Source organism: Ovis canadensis, chromosome 11 (genome assembly GCF_042477335.2).
Source record: "Ovis canadensis isolate MfBH-ARS-UI-01 breed Bighorn chromosome 11, ARS-UI_OviCan_v2, whole genome shotgun sequence".
Classification (NCBI taxonomy): Eukaryota; Metazoa; Chordata; class Mammalia; order Artiodactyla; family Bovidae; genus Ovis; species Ovis canadensis.
Window position 1 is genome coordinate 55,389,393 of NC_091255.1, and position 16,397 is coordinate 55,405,789.

The following is a 16,397-nucleotide window of genomic DNA, read 5'->3' on the forward strand; positions in this document are numbered from 1 at the left end:
TTTCCCTGCAGTGAGTGCATTGTACTGCTTCCCAAATAGCCCTCCATTGGTGTGTGTGTGTGTGAGTGTTATCCCTGTGTAAGCATCTGGTCAGCTCTCAGCAGAAAAACCAGCTCCTTTACAAACATGGAAGTAAGGAAGGCGTTGTTTTGCTGGGTAACTCTTTAACTCTTAGCAGTGTATTCCACATATTCCTCCATTCTGTCAGTTGTAGGGGGCAGGGATACTGTACTTTCTTTGCTATTTTCCTTAGGACACAATATTCACACCAGAAGCCCCTCCCCCTAGACTCACTCATTTTCCATTTTAAATATTTACATGTTTGTTTTTTTAATTTAAGAGACCAATTCTTGTGTTTTACCCTTGGTTCAGAAGCAGTAGTATCCATGGCTCTCACTATGCAAGGGAGAGATCAAGAGGGGACCCTGTTGGACTATATAGGTTTTAAATGTCTGATAATTGTCCCATGGGTCACTCCTGGTAAAGGTAAATCTCAGTGTGGGGCTTTGGAGGAGTTCTCTTGAAAAGAACCAGCCTGTTTTACTGCTGGTGTTTTCAGCTGTGAATTTATTTTACTTTCTCTATCAGTCTGATCCCAAATGCTTTTGAATGTTTCTTAAAATTTAAAGTTTTTTAAAATTTCTGATTCTTAATTCTCCTTTGTTTCTTAATGTTATTAGGGTTTCATTTAGAAAGAAAATCTTCCAAGAATCAGTAGGACTTTGGGAAATCTAGCCTGTAATTATGAATTAGAAGCCAACACTACTATAATTGGACCGAAGAACGCGGAAGACTGGGAAGGATGTTTTGCCGAGTAAGGGGTGGACTAAATTTACAACTACAGTGGTCTGCTTAGCAAGGCCATCAGCTTCTCATTTCTTGAGAACATGATCCTGGTAATTGTGGACTCAGGAGACTAAGCTCTCTTTGTTTTCCAGTGTTGCATTTCTAGTGTTTAACACAGGACCAGGCACAGAGGTTCATAATTAATACCGAATGAATGATAAGAATTCGAGTATTTTCATGGATTCACTTGTCACAGTAGGTCCTTATATTTTTGTAGTTCTCCTATCTTTTGTAAGTATTATTTTCATTTTCATGGGGATTTGCTTACTTCTGTCCCACTGACTCAGTTAACTTTCTGCAGTTTTACTTCTTATCATGGGCTATTTATATGTACATTTTACAGAGAGCTTTAATTTGGAAACATCTCCTTGAATAACATTCTAGCACCCTTTGTTTGCTGAAAGAAAACTTAGAAATGTGCACATGTTAAAAAAGGAAAAAGTATTAAAAAAAATAAAAAAACCCATATCCCCAAATCTAGAAGTTTACAGAAAGAGACTTTTAGCCTGTCAGGTGATTCTTGTTGGTGTTTATTATAAAAGCAGCTCAGTAATATTTAGAGATAGATTTTAAAAGGATAGGATTTTAAAAGCAATCTAATGATAACTGAAGGAGATAATGGTTATATCACAATGCAGTATAGTATGTGAGTTTTACAATCCTAACCCTTCTTCAATAGGACGAGGTTAGGTTTGCCACATTGCAGGAAGAGTGGGGAACATTATCAGTTATTTAGACCCTCCTAAACCTGGCTCTAATCACTGCTCTGACATACAGGCTGTGTACATTGTTTTATCTCTTTGCGACTGACTCCTCATTTTTTACTTTTTGATCCCCACAACAATTCTCTCTTCTCCTTGGGTTCTTGTATGGAATGTGAGAACCTGGAATGACCCTACCGTCTCTTCTCTTTGACTGCTTATTTCCTTCAAATTATAACTCTGATATTATTTTATCAAGGAATTCACCCTCAATTCATTAAGTTAGGTTAGGTACCTTGTTGTGAATGCTTATAGCACATATCCTTAATTGCACTTTTGTATTATATGACTGTTTAACAGTTTCTGTCAATAAGTATTTATCCAGTGCTTCATACACCTTTTCTTGGTTTATGAGTTTCATAAGGCAGAGTGATGATTGTGCCTTTAGGTTTTGTTTCTGTTTTTCTTGGCCATTGTGTCCTGAGCACCTAACATGATACTTAGATGAGGATGTTTCAGTGAGTACTTAATGAATGAATAGATAAAAACAGAGATGATATTATCGCCTACCTTACAAGACTGTTGTGAGCTTTCAGTTTAGTGTATGAAGTGCTTAGCTTGCTTGTGGCCTGTTCACAGCAGTACCCATAATGGCTGACATGAGACAGTCAGTGTACTGTGCTCATAGAGATTGGTTACTGTGGATGCAGAGAGCCCTCAATTCTTATTCCCCCACTGACTAGCTCTGTGACCCCACATAGGTGCTTAATATCTCAGATTTGCATTTTCTTTATCTGTATATGGAAATAGCAGCACCTCCTTATATGGTTTTGTAAGGTAATCCAAGTCTGTGCCCTGACCAGTAATGCTGAAGAAGCTGAAGTTGAATGGTTCTATGAAGACCTACAAGACCTTTTAGAACTAACACCCAAAAAAGATGTCCTTTTCGTTATAGGGGACTGGAATGCAAAAGTAGGAAGTTAAGAAACACCTGGGGTAACAGGCATATTTGACCTTGGAGTACAGAATGAAGCAGGGCAAAGGCTAATAGCGTTTTGCCAAGAGAACGCACTGGTCATAGCAAACACCCTCTTCCAACAACACAAGAGAAGACTCTACACATGGACATCCCCAGGTGGTCAATACTGGAATCAGATTGATTATATTCTTTGCAGCTGAAGATGGAGAAGCTCTATACAGTCAGCAAAAACAAGACCAGGAGCTGGCTGTGGCTCAGATCATGAACTCCTTTTTGGCAAATTCAGACTTAAATTGGAGAAAGTAGGAAAAACCACTAGACCATTCAGGTATGACCTAAATCAAATCCCTTACGATTATACAGTGGAAGTGAGAAATAGATTTAAGGGATTAGACAGAGTGCTTGAAGAACTATGGACATTGTACATATGGACAATGTTCATGACCTTGTACAGGAGGCAGAGATCAAGACCATCCCCAAGACAAAGAAATGCAAACAGCAAAATGGCTGTATAAGGAGGCCTTACAAATAGCTGTGAAAACAAGAGACGCAAAAACCAAAGGAGAAAAGGAAAGATATACCCATTTGAATGCAGAGTTCCAAAGAATAGCACGGAGAGATAAAGCCTTCCTCAGTGATCAATGCAAAGAAACTGAGGAAAACAATAGAATGGGAAAGACTAGAGATCTCTTCAAGAAAATTAGATTTACCAAGGGAACATTTCATGTGAAGATGGGCTCGATAAAGGGCAGAAATGATATGGACCTAACAGAAGCAGAAGATATTAAGAAGAGGTGGCAAGAATACACGGAAGAACTGTACAAAAAAGATCTTCACGACCCAGATAATCACGATGGTGTGATCACTCACCTAGAGCCAGACATCCTGGAATGCAAAGCCAAGTGGGCCTTAGGAAGCATCACTATGAACAAAGCTAGTGGAGGTGATGGAATTCCAGTTGAGCTGTTTCAAATCCTGAAAGATGATGCTGTGAAAGTGCTGTACTCAATATGGCAGCAAATTTGGAAAACTCAGCAGTGACCGTAGGACTGGAAAAGGTCAGTTTTCATTCCAGTCCCAAAGAAAGGCAATGCCAAAGAATGCTCAAACTACCTCACAATTGCACTCATCTCACATGCTAGTAAAGTAATGCTCAAAATTCTCCAAGCCAGGCTTCAACAATACATGAACTATGAACTCACAGATGTTCAAGCTGGTTTTAGAAAAGGCAGAGGAACCAAGGATCAAATTGCCAAAATCTGCCAGATCATCAAAAAAGCAAGAGTTCTAGAAAAACATCTGTTCTGTTTTATTGACTATGCCAAAGCCTTTGACTGTGCGGATCACAATAAACTGTGGAAAATTCTGTAAGAGATGGAATACCAGACCACCTAACTTGCCTTTTGAGAAATCTGTATGCAGGTTAGGAAGCAACCGTTAGAACTGGACATGAAACAACAGACTGGTTCCAAATAGGAAAAGGAGTACGTCAAGGCTGTATATTGTCACCCTGCTTATTTAACTTATATGCAGAGTACATCATGAGAAACACTGGACTGGAAGAAACACAAGCTGGAATCAAGATTGCCAGGAGAAATATCAATAACCTTAGATATGCAGATGACACCACCTTTATGGCAGAAAGTGAAGAGGAACTAAAAAACCTTTTGATGAAAGAGGAGAGTGAAAAAGTTGGCTTAAAGCTCAACATTCAGAAAACGAAGATCATGGCATCCGGTCCCATCACTTCTTGGGAAATAGATGAGGAAACAGTGGAAACAGTGTCAGACTTTCTTTTTTGGGTTCCAAAATCACTGCAGATGATGACTGAAGGCATGAAATTGAAAGACACTTACTCCTTGGGAGGAAAGTTACGACCAACCTAGAAAGCATATTAAAAAGCAGAGACATTACTTTACCAACAAAGGTCCGTCTAGTCAAGGGTATGGTTTTTCCAGTAGTCATGTATGGTTGTGAGAGTTGGACTATAAAGAAAGCTGAGCACCAAAGAATTGATGCTTTTGAACTGTGGTGTTGGAGAAAACTCTTGAGAGTCCCTTGGAGTGCAAGGAGATCCAGCCAATCCGTCTTAAAGGAATCAGTCTTGGGTGTTCATTGAAAGGACTGATGTTGAAGCTGCAACTCAAATACTTTGGCCACCTGATTCGAAGTGTTGACTCATTTGAAAAGACCGTGATGCAGGTAAAGATTGAGGGCGGGAGGAAAAAGGGACGACAGAGGATGAGATGGTTGGATGGCATCACCGACTCAATGGACATGAATTTGGGTAAACACTGGGAGATGGTGAAGGACAGGGAGGTCTGGCGTGCTGCAGTTCATGGGGTCACAACGAGTCAGACATGACTGAGCAACTGAACTGGAGGACTACTGGTGATCATGGCAGTAATTGCTCAATAGGAGATGATTATACATTGTTTTAAATTTAATGGATAAAGAAATAATTAAAGAAATATTTAGGAAGTACCAGATGAAACTTACATTATGTCGAAACACTATATTCTCTGAAGAGATGATATTTCCATTAGCCCATAATCCCCAGAATATCCAGTGTTTTGTAATTATGTCTAATTATGTATTATAATAGGTTGTACTATGTTGAGTGCAATTTTGTTTTTGAAAGGACTCTGCAGTAAAGGTCTTCCTTGACTTATGATGGGATTAGGTCCTGATAAACAGGTCATGAGTTGAAAATATCATTCGTAAATCAAAATATATTTAATATACCTCACCTACCAAATATATCATAGCTCAGCCTTACTTACCTTAAATGTGCTCAGCCTGTACATTAGCCTGCAGTCACCTAACACAGAGTCTATTTTATAATATAGTGGTGAATCTCATGTAATTTGTTGAATACTGAAAGTAAAAATCAATATGGTTGTCTGGGGGTGTGGCTGTCAGTGTATCTGGTTGTTTACCTTCATGCCTCTGTGGCTGGCTGGGAGCTGTGGCCTGCTGCTGCTGCCTGGCATCATGAGAGAGTACTGTGTCACATGTTACTAACCCAGGAGAAGGTCAAAACTCAAAAACCTGAAGCACCATTTCTACTGAACGTATTGCTTTCGCACCATCATAGAGTTGAAAACTTAAGTGGAACCATTGTTAAGTTGGTGACCGTCTGTATAATGATTGCATACTCTTTAACAGTTGAATTATATTAAGTCCCAAACCTTCTAAATTTGAAAGTGCCTTAGAATGCCCCATTATTTATGTGTAAAATGTCACAGTAAACAAGTGACAATATGGTAAATCGGCCAGGATTTTTGGCCCACTGTGTGTTTCTGGATGAAGTTTGAGGGTCTTGGATGCTCTTCTGAATAGAAGTTCCCAGTCCTTTCTGCTTGGAGTCATGAGTGTCCCTTGTGCTTGAGTGCTTCACCAGCCTGTCCTGTGAAAGCACGTTTACATTTGACTCTTAAGACATGTGGATTTGGACTGACTGCTCAGGTCTACTTTGATGTGGAATTTTTTTAAAAGTCCATACTATGTGTTACATCATTCGAGACTGGTTTAATCAGATTCAGAACTGTGGATCCAGAGGGCCACCTGTAACGTTACCTGTGGATTTTTGACTGCCTGGTGGGGGGAGGAGGGTGGGTGGTCAGCGCCCTTAACCCATGTGTTTTTCAAGCATCAGTTGTACCTTGAAAAGGGCATTTACATACTTAATTTCCATATTTTAAAAATTCATTTGTAAGCATTTGGTGTTTTAAACTATTTACGGTAAAATGGTCTAAGCCACCATGTCAAGCCCTTACTTTTCATTTGAATTGTGTATGCTTTTCATCTTGGCTCCATGGCCCTGAGTCTTGGCTTTCATCAGGAAGTATTTGTTTTATGTAATTGTTTGCATCCGTGCAAATGTTCATGGAGAGAGACGGAAGACTTCTTGTGATTGGTGGTACACCTTTATTCCAGGCTCAGCAAAACAGTCCCTCATCTACAGGATCGGGCAATACAGAGCATTCCTGCAGCTCCCAGAAACAGATCTCCATCCAGCACAGGCAGACCCAGGTAGGTCAGAGGTTGATAAACAGGGAGGGAGAGAACTGCTTCGGAGTGAATGCCAACACTACGTGTAAAATCTGGGTCTCCTCTCTCCCTTTATTTCTCTGACTTCATCTCATTTATTTGTGTGTGTTGTATTCAGAACTTGCATTATGAATATTTCAAGTCTTTTGGAAGGTGCTTTTAACTTTTTGAGGTGTTTCTCTGCCTTTCTGATGTATTCAGATTATAGACAGAAATGATTACACTGCAGCATGGTGTTAAGGAAAAGAACACTTGTTTTGGAGAACTTAGGACCCCGATTCAGGTTCTAACTCTGAACTTATGCTTTATCTTTTGGGGCCTCATTTTTCTTCAGTTCAAATTATCTATAAAATGTGGTTGATTATCATCATCTTAGTGTCTACAAAACACTTGTTGGCACAGTACTTATGGTAGGCGGCAGTGAATCTTTTTTATTGAAATATGGTTGATTTAGAATATTGTGTTAATTTCACATGCATAGCAAAGTGATTGGTTATACATATATATATATGTATGTGTCTGTATTCTTTGTTTTCTGATTCTTTTTCCATTATGGTTTATTACAAACTATTGAAGATAGTTCCGTGTGATACACAGTAAACCCTTGTTTTAAACTTCTTTAACATGTGGCACACCAACATAATTCTTCCTTAAACAGTCTTCAGAAACTCCTTAATTTAGGGAACATTGTGAATATTCAAAGATAATATCTGCGAAAAGGGTAATGGATATACCCTCCGTTTTGTTGTGTTGAGCTCCTGTTGGTACCTTGTTGCCTTCAAGACAGGATGTCTGGCAATCTAGGAGAATTTCTTAAGTCACAAGCACTAAACAGCCCTCAGGAGCAGATTTTAATCTTATTTGAGTTAAATTTATGAATAGTTGAATAGACTTAGGTAGTTGAGCATTCATCTCTCTTCTTCCGGTCGCTCTGTTTCCACTAGGTGGCATGTTTGTTCTTTAGAGATTTGGGTCCTTTCTCCTCTGATGACCTTTTCTGTTCAAAGTTAGTTTCATTTCTAGAGAGTATGTTCCTTTACTGTTCAGTGCACAGAATTTTGAGAATTCATATATTTTATTTCAGAGTTAATGTATTTTTGAAGGGCAAGTATAGCAGAACGTCATGCTTAAAGAATGAGATGAGAAAGGCAAATTTAATTTCTTGAGCCATGTGATTCCAGGCTAGTTGTGTCGTCAAGTGCTTTTTTTCAGAAAAGTAATAAGAAAAATGTGATGACATGTAATATTTTGAGATTAATCCTAAGTTTGTTTTCTGCTTATCTCTGTAGTCTGACCTCACAATAGAAAAAATATCTGCACTAGAAAACAGTAAGAATTCTGACTTAGAGAAGAAGGAAGGAAGAATAGATGATTTATTAAGAGTAAGTATGAAAATGTCATATGAGATTTTATAACAAGCACTGATTGATTTATCTATATTTATATGTGTGAATTACGTGCATATCATAGAGATAATTACTGTAACCAAATAATAAAGTTAAAATGTAGACATTTGGATATTTTTCTTTGATCTGAGGGAATCTGAGTAGGTAACGAGGATCAAACTATATTCCAAACAGTGTCTTTACATTGGACATCTTAATTGTAGAACTTTAGTATTTAAATATATACTAGAGGACTATATCTGTGGAGAGTTGAAGCTGTGAGAATATGTATATAGAGTGTCGTTTTCACATTTCAGGGAAAATTTTTTTTAATGTCTTTGAATTTTTTTAAATTTTATTGATTTTTTAAAATTGGAATATAATTGCTATGTTGTATTAGTTTCTGCTGTACAATGAAGTGAGTCAGCTGTATGCATACGTATATCCCTTCCCTCTTGGACCTCCCCCCTACCCCCCATCCCACACCTCTTGGTCATCACAGAATACAGAGCTGAGCTTCCTGTGCTTTATAGCAGCTTCCCATTAGCAGTCTGTTTTACACGTGGCAGTATATATGTGTCCATCCCAGTCTCCCAATTTGTCTCACCCTCCCATTCTCCTCCTCACCCCCCACACCCCACCCGCCGTCCACATATCCGTTCTCCACGTCTGTGTCTCTATTCCTGCTCTGGAAATAGGTTAATCTCTACCATTTTTCTAGATTCCACATATATGTGTATTTGAATTTTAAAAACTATTTCACAAGTACTTTTTAGTCCTGGTTTTGCTTTTTATATCTTTTATAACCTGTTCATCTAAAGTGTTTTGTGCTCACAATAGAAACTTTAAAAGTAGCTATATGGAGTTAAAAATATACCTCTAGAAAATATACAATGATTTTTTTTAATTTTAATTTATTGGAGTATGATTGATTTACAATGTTATGTTTCAGATGTATAGCAAAGTAATTCAGTTGTACATATATTCATTCTTTTTCAGATTCTTTTCTCATATAGATTATTGCAGAATATTGAGTAGAGTTCCTTGTGCTATACAGTAATACCATGATATTTTCTGAAATAATTTTTTAATATACAGTTTGGCATATTGACTCACCATTTTAAAAATATTTTAAGGTTTATTATTTTCTTATTGTAAAAAGCAATACATACTCTTTATAATAAATTTAGAGAATAGTAAAAATACTAAAAAAAAATAAAATCACACCCATAATTCCATTAACTGCGATTAAAACATTTGGTATATTTACTATACTAATTTTCTATTTATAGCATATAAAAATTTTTTTAAAGAAATTATTTATTTTTATTTTTTGGCCACATCACCCAGCATACAGGATCGTAGTTCCCCAGTCAGGGATTCCCATGTAGTGAAGGCATGAAGTCTTAACTGTTGGACTGCCAGCAAAGTCCCTGTATTTGTAGATAAAATTGGCTAACATTTTAATCTCCAATGTTTTTATTATTCTCAAGCTGATGTTCCCTTTTCTATTCAGAAACATTTTCCCTTAGGCCTGGTGGTTTTGTTTCTTAGTTTGCTCTTCTCCATCCTTCAGTGAGAAGAGCCATGTTTAAATTCAGTACCTATTTTCCATCTTTCATTGTTAGCATGTATGCTTGCTTGGTGTTGCTCTTAACGTCTCTTCTTTTCACTTGGGTGCTCGTTGAATTGCCAAGGTTTATAATTAGATATTGTGTGTTTATAGAAATCCTAGTCTAGTTGTCTAATCTAAACCAAAAAATTAAGATTTTTGGCCAGGGTAGCTCTGCCGAGCTAAAAAAGGATCATGGGCTTGTCTTCTTCCTTCATCATCTAATTTTCTTAAGATTGAGAAGATGGAGTAGGTGAAAAATTGACCCTAACTTAGGATTCTTTTGGGAGTTTTAAAATATGGTTTTATTTCCCAGGAAGCAGTATGTCCTCTTTACCATTCCCAACTTTCTTATCCTTTGTTTTCTGAAGATTGTAGTCTTTCTTTGGATCTAGAACAGTGCCAATGGAATGGTTATGTCAAAAAAGAAGACACAAAGGAGAGATGCCATTTTTTCAAATTGATGAGAGCTTGTGTTTCTGATTCAGAGGGACAGGGGAATAAACACTACTCTTTACGTCTCCTTTCAGACAGGCATGGACCATTGATTGAGTTTTTCCATTTTAGTTAGATGTTTGGGTAAGGCTGCATCAGGAGCTGCTAGTCAGGTGCTATTTTAAACCTGAGCACAAAATCATTAGTGTTGGAAACCACAAAAAATTTAGAGTTCTTATGATTTAAAATAAATTGCCAGAGACTGTTGATTCCATAAACTTGATTATAGATTTTAATGGATGTTACAGGGTTGCACAGAGTCTGACATGACTGAAGCGACTTAGCAGCAGCACCTTCCAAAAGTAGATTGAACTTCATATATATGTATTACATGATCTTTGGCTTGCAGGTTTTTTAAGTATGAATTAGCCATATTTAACCAAATGTCCTTGTACTTGGCCTTTGGTAATGTGGTCCATAGAACCCATGAGCTCTCTTAGAAGAACTAATAGAAACTATGAGGAAAGCAGATACTTGGAGATGGAAGCTGTTGCACAATGGTCACGTTAAAGTGAAGCTTCGAAGTCTCAGAAATTGAGTGTGCTATAGTATCATTTATTTGCCAAAGAGTAGTATCTTTCGTTCAACACAAGAGTAAACTCAGGAGTTGCAAGTCAAAATTGACCTGGGGTTAGTGGTTCTTTGCTTCTCTGTTATTGTAGGAGTCTTGAATCTTTCAAAGTATTTAGCCCACCCTTCTGACCACAGCTAAATCAACTGTGTGTTTACATTCTGGTTTTCTTGAACCAAGACCTTGTATTCAGCTTGTTTGTTAGTTCTATCTTATGTGGGCATGGGTGTGCCTGTCTTCTCTGGTAAGAAACATTTATGTAAATCCATGTTTCTTCTTTGGAAGGAAGAACAGAAGAGCAACAATTGAACGTAAAGAACATTATATGTTGTTTTTTTGGTAGTGCTTATTCACCCTTTGTAAGTATTTAATCTATAAATGCTTAAAAGCACTATTTATATGAATTCTAAACATCTCATTCATGATAGATTTTTTCTTTTATTTTGTGACAGTATTAGCATGTGTGGGGTACTGGATTTATCTGTAACTGGCTTTGGGGAGGAGTAAAGTATGACCAGTAGAAAAACATCCTAAGTAACAGAATTCATCTTTAATAAATGATAAGTTTATTAAAAGAAAATCAAGGAACAAAGTGTTTACCTTCTTTTTTTAAAGACATAGTTACTCTTACCTCTTTAAATCTCAATTTTGCTTATAATTTAACAAAAGAAATGCTTTTCAGACTCCCTAGAAACTGCTTTTGTATTAATCTGTCTTCCTTGGAGCTAATTTAAGGAAATTTTTTCCACTGAAGGCCAACTGTGATTTGAGACGGCAGATTGATGAACAGCAAAAGATGTTAGAGAAATACAAAGAACGATTAAATCGATGTGTGACAATGAGCAAGAAACTCCTTATAGAAAAGGTAAGTGCTTAGTAATGGCCTCAACTCTGTGTCCCAAGATGCTTGGGGTATGCCATTGTTGTGACTTCTAACTTTTTACCTGAAACAAAAGTATTTCAAAGTAGGAAAGGACTGACCACAGTTTTAGTTCTCTGTCTTACGTGGGCATGGGTGTGCCTAGCTTCTTTGGTAAGAAACATTTATGTAAATGCATGTCTCTTCTTTGGAAAGAAGAACAGAAAACCAACAAAGGGCTTTTGGGTTTAGGAAAGGGGTACTGGGGTAGCCATAGTGTTAAAGACCCCACCTGCCAAATGCCAATGCAGAAGACTCAAGAGGTTTGATCCCTGGATCGGGAAGATCCCCTGGAGTAGGAAATGGCAACCTACTTCAGTATTCTTGCCTGCAAAATTCCATGGGCAGAGGAGCCTGGTGGGCAATAGTCTATGGGGCTGCAAAGAGGCAGACACAACCGAGTGACTGAGCATACAGCACATCCTATTACTAATACAGACATTTAGCAATAGTTTTATGTCCATTTCAGAAATGGTATTTAGAGTAATTTATTTATATAATAATGTGATAATTAAGTGTTTTGTATTTTAAAAAACTAGTTGGCAATTACTTGTATATGATTATTTAATTGGCTGATGCCTCCTTTATTATATTAATAGTAACTGATTAGTTGTAATTTGCCTTTAATAACATTTATTATAATTATTATAATTGTTTGTTATATTTCATAAATAATTAATGTCTTAAAATTTATAAAACATATCTGTAGTACTTATTTATCTTACAGTGAAAGTTTGAAGATGACAGTACTTCCTAATGAAATGATTATAAGCTAGAGGTTTGAGACAGACTGGTGGTTTGTTTTTTTGCTGAAGTCTTTGAAATGCTATTAAAGGGACAGGGAACACTGATAAAAAGTGAAATGAATTATTTTATTAATGTCAAAGATACTGAGGAGAACTTTGCTTCATCTCTTAATTCATTCATTTTATAGAAGGGAAATTCCACATTTATAGCAGAAATGTATATGTTAGTATATGTTAATGTAGAGTGCTTGTGGGTTATAAAAAATGTTTATAGCTTTAGGGTACTTCCTGAAATCAGTGTAGATTTAGCCAGTTGACCTAAACTTTGAGCAGCATAGTACAAAAACAAACATAGTGCTGCCTCTGAGTTCTCATAGGAAAATACAATTATTTTCTATTTGTCCTTTTCCCCTAAGTCAAAACAAGAGAAGATGGCATGTAGAGATAAAAGCATGCAAGATCGCTTGAGACTGGGCCACTTTACCACTGTCCGACACGGGGCTTCGTTTACTGAACAGTGGACAGATGGTTATGCTTTCCAGAACCTTATTAAGTAAGTGAATTGTGATGATGAAGTTGAGAATTGAAAAGTTGGTTTGGATTTTTAAATTTTCTCGTAATTGTAGTCATTAATATCTTAGTAGTGGTAGTCTTCTTTTCATTCAGTTTTGTCTCCACATGTGTAAAGAATTGTAAGGAATGAGATAAAGTCCTGAAAAAATGGCAAATAATCAGAGGAATAAAAAAACAAGTTCTATATTAAAGCTTAAAAAAATCAGAATTGCCAAAACTAAGGAAGAAAAAGCTAAGACTTGACTTGATATCATTTTAATTATGTAATAAGTTTTCATTAGGAGGCTGCCCACTCCCTGCATTTATTCTGGGTCCACAGAAGACTGAAATAGGCAAAGACCCAAGGAAGGATTTCCTGAGTTTGGTGTAAAACAAAACCTTGGAAGAATGTACAAGACATGTTCCTGGGGCTCTTTAAGGGGAGAGTATCCAGTCAGCAGAGATAGTCACCTTCTTGAAGATGAGCATTGAGCCAGCGGTCAGGCTGGTGAGCAGTCCCACTGCCTGTGCCTGTCAATAACTTGGAATCTTGAGCCCTCCTTCACTTTATTATAACTTTGGTTTAAAACATTCAAGTATTTACTCCAAGGAGGAAATTAACATTTAAAATCCTAAAATTCCAACTGCATAAATAGCTAATGTCAGCTCAGGACTTTAAAAAAGAAGTCTTAAAAGTTGTGATACCTTTTGGTGTATCTTACTTATTTTGATTTTGTAGATCGTTTCCGTTTGAGACTGGGTTGTGGTGAGTGGCACAGTGTATTTTTAATCATAGGCTCTCACACTTCTGATCTGTAGTTTACTGTAGGTTCAAGGGTTCCATAGACTGCCTATCCTACCTTTTTTTTCTTGGTGAAATAACATATTGGGCATTGATTGGAGAGGATAGAACTACTTTTGAATACTAATGAAACATAAATAACAAATTTGTCTGAAAGAAAAGTACAGATACTGGTATTATTAATAATATTTTGTTAATGGGAATTCCTTGGCAGTCTTGTGGTTAGGACTCAGTGTTTTCACTGCCAGAGCCCAGGTTTGATCCCTGGTTGGGGAACGAAGATCCTGCAAGCTGCCCCATGTGGCATGGCCAAACTGAAACAAACAAACATTGTGGAACCCTACCTCTGGATTATAGTCAGTGCTTTATGTGTGATACATATGGTATCCACGCTGAGCTGTCTGTGCTCAGGTGATAGCTCAGGTTAACAGAGTTGCACTAGGGCAGTATAAACAGCTGCCGCATAGAGGCATGATGTCTATTCCTCAGCACCCTGACCGTGATGAGCAAATTGCCCTGGAAGTGGCTCTCCATCCAATTTTGTCAGAATGGGATGGAAGATAAAACATCCCCCATGATTGGCCAAAGTCACTTAATGCTCACACTGAGTCCCAGGTGTGATAATGCCTCCTACTAGTCCATGACAATGGTTACTCTTCAGATGGCAGTTTTTAAAATGTCTAAAGACTTGAACCTGAGTGGTTAGTGGATTTGTTTAGAGATATACCATGTAATTACTTTTAAGATGTGATTGTAGTTTTTGCTGATAGCAGCAAGTATTTATCTTTTTATTGTATAAGCAGCCTGTTGCCCAGAAGGTTCTGGAAATTTTATATAGTTAGAGTACAAAAGGAGGACTTTGCTGTAGAGCCATCAGACCAGAGAATTTGGTATTATCTACATGAGATCCCTAACCAGAGTTGTTTCTCCAAAGTGGATAGTATTTTTTTTTTTATGATTTTAAGTAATATAAATTGCAGACTATCCATCTCTCTTCTTGGGAAGCTGTTTCTGGCTGATAACTTTTTTTATTTGCTTGTTTGTTTTTTGGCCACACTGGAGAATCCCAGGGACAGGGGAGCCTGGTGGGCTGCCGTCTATGGGGTCGCACAGAGTCGGACACGACTGAAGTGACTTAGCAGCAGCAGCACAGCTTGTGGGATCTTAGTTCCCTGACTAAGAACTGACCCTTGGCAGTAAAAATGCCGAGTCTTAACCATTGGATCACCAGGAAAGTGCCCTGGTTGATATCTATTAATTTTAGGTATTTTAATAATATCTTCTAAAGTTGTGCTTTAATAAACCAATTTCTTTTCTTAATTTTAATGCAGAATAGAAGTTCTTTAGTTGTAGAAGGCTGTAGCTAATATCCTTACAAATGATAATTATCTGTGTATAAGAAGCTCTGTGACACATAATTTGGTGGGTAAGGTACCTGAACACCAGGTTGCAGTACTAGTTTTTCTAGAAAGAGCAAACCTCTTGACATTAAAAATTTAATCAAGTGATCAAATATAGTCTGAACAGGAGCCTCAACACAGTTCTTTTATTCTCAGTTTGTACCTTGGCTCTATTTTGAGTGATCTTTATTAAGATCCTAAAACAGATTTGCTGTCTAATAAAAAGATCATAAAAGATTTGTAATGATTTTTGACCAGGTTAGTAAGTTTTTCTGAAAGGTATTTTTGAACCTGTTGAAAAAGTAACATATTTTTATAGTTCTGAGAAGTTAGTTACCATAAATACTGTTGTTATTCAGTATGTAACCAAGTCTTGAACTCTCAAATAGTCAATGGCAAGGCAATAAAGACATTACTATTAAGATTTTCTTTATATTGACATACACAACATTAAAGTAAATATGGGGATTTGACCTGTATACAAAACTGTGGCTGCTTAAGATGTGGATTGTCAGAGGGAGTAAATGAAATTTTATAGCATCATTGTCCTAGTCCATGAATATATTCTGGTGTATAAGGAATTACAGAATTCCATTTTAAAGTGATTTCATGTGAACCATCTGATTCTTGGCATATGACCCATAGTAAGTGATAAAGCCTTTTATAATTTTTTTATTGAAATATAGTTGATTTACAGTATTCCAGATGTACAGCAAAGTGATTCAGTTATAGTTATACATATGCATTTGTTTTCAGATTCTTTTCCATTGTGAGTTATTGTAAGATATTTACTATAATTTCCGGTGCTATACTGTAGGTTCTTGTTGTTTATCTATTTTATATATAGTAGTGTGTATTTGTTAACCTTAAATTCCAAATTTATCCCCCCATCCTTCCCCTTTGCTAGCCATGAGTTTGTTTTCTATGTCTGTGAGTCTATTTCTGTTTTGTAAATAAGTTCATTGGTATCATTTTTTTAAAAATTCCACATATAAGTGATATCATATGATATTTAGAGAGACAAATCTGTTGATTCTGTAAGTATCAGTTCTCCCTTGGGTGGTATATACCAGTTTGCAGTAGACACAGGACATGAAATCCTGAGACTCTTTAAAAATTCTTACCTGGGATATTCAGGTACTATCTGTAGTTCACCACTAAAATTACTTTGGTCAAAATAATATCTGCAAATAACGTGCATTTGTTTTTTTAAATCTGTTCAGTTATGATACAGTTTTGCCATGGAGGGTACATAGACTCGTTTCCTGGGCTTCCCTGGTGGCTCAGAAGGTAAAGAATCTGCCTGCAATGCAGGAGACTTGGGTTCGATTCCGTG

General features: G+C 36.9%; 1 protein-coding gene across 5 annotated transcripts in view; it reads left to right on the forward strand.

Annotated features, from left to right (window-relative positions):
• TLK2 (tousled like kinase 2) overlaps window positions 1-16,397 on the forward strand; it is a 125,282-nt gene that overhangs the window by 67,499 nt on the left and 41,386 nt on the right. For all 5 annotated transcript variants that reach the window (XM_069541686.1, XM_069541689.1, XM_069541687.1 and 2 more), the window contains 4 exons: window positions 6,466-6,561; window positions 7,869-7,961; window positions 11,397-11,507; window positions 12,724-12,860. In XM_069541686.1, coding sequence (XP_069397787.1) covers window positions 6,466-6,561; window positions 7,869-7,961; window positions 11,397-11,507; window positions 12,724-12,860 — 437 coding nt within the window. The remainder of the gene's footprint in view (window positions 1-6,465; window positions 6,562-7,868; window positions 7,962-11,396; window positions 11,508-12,723; window positions 12,861-16,397) is intronic.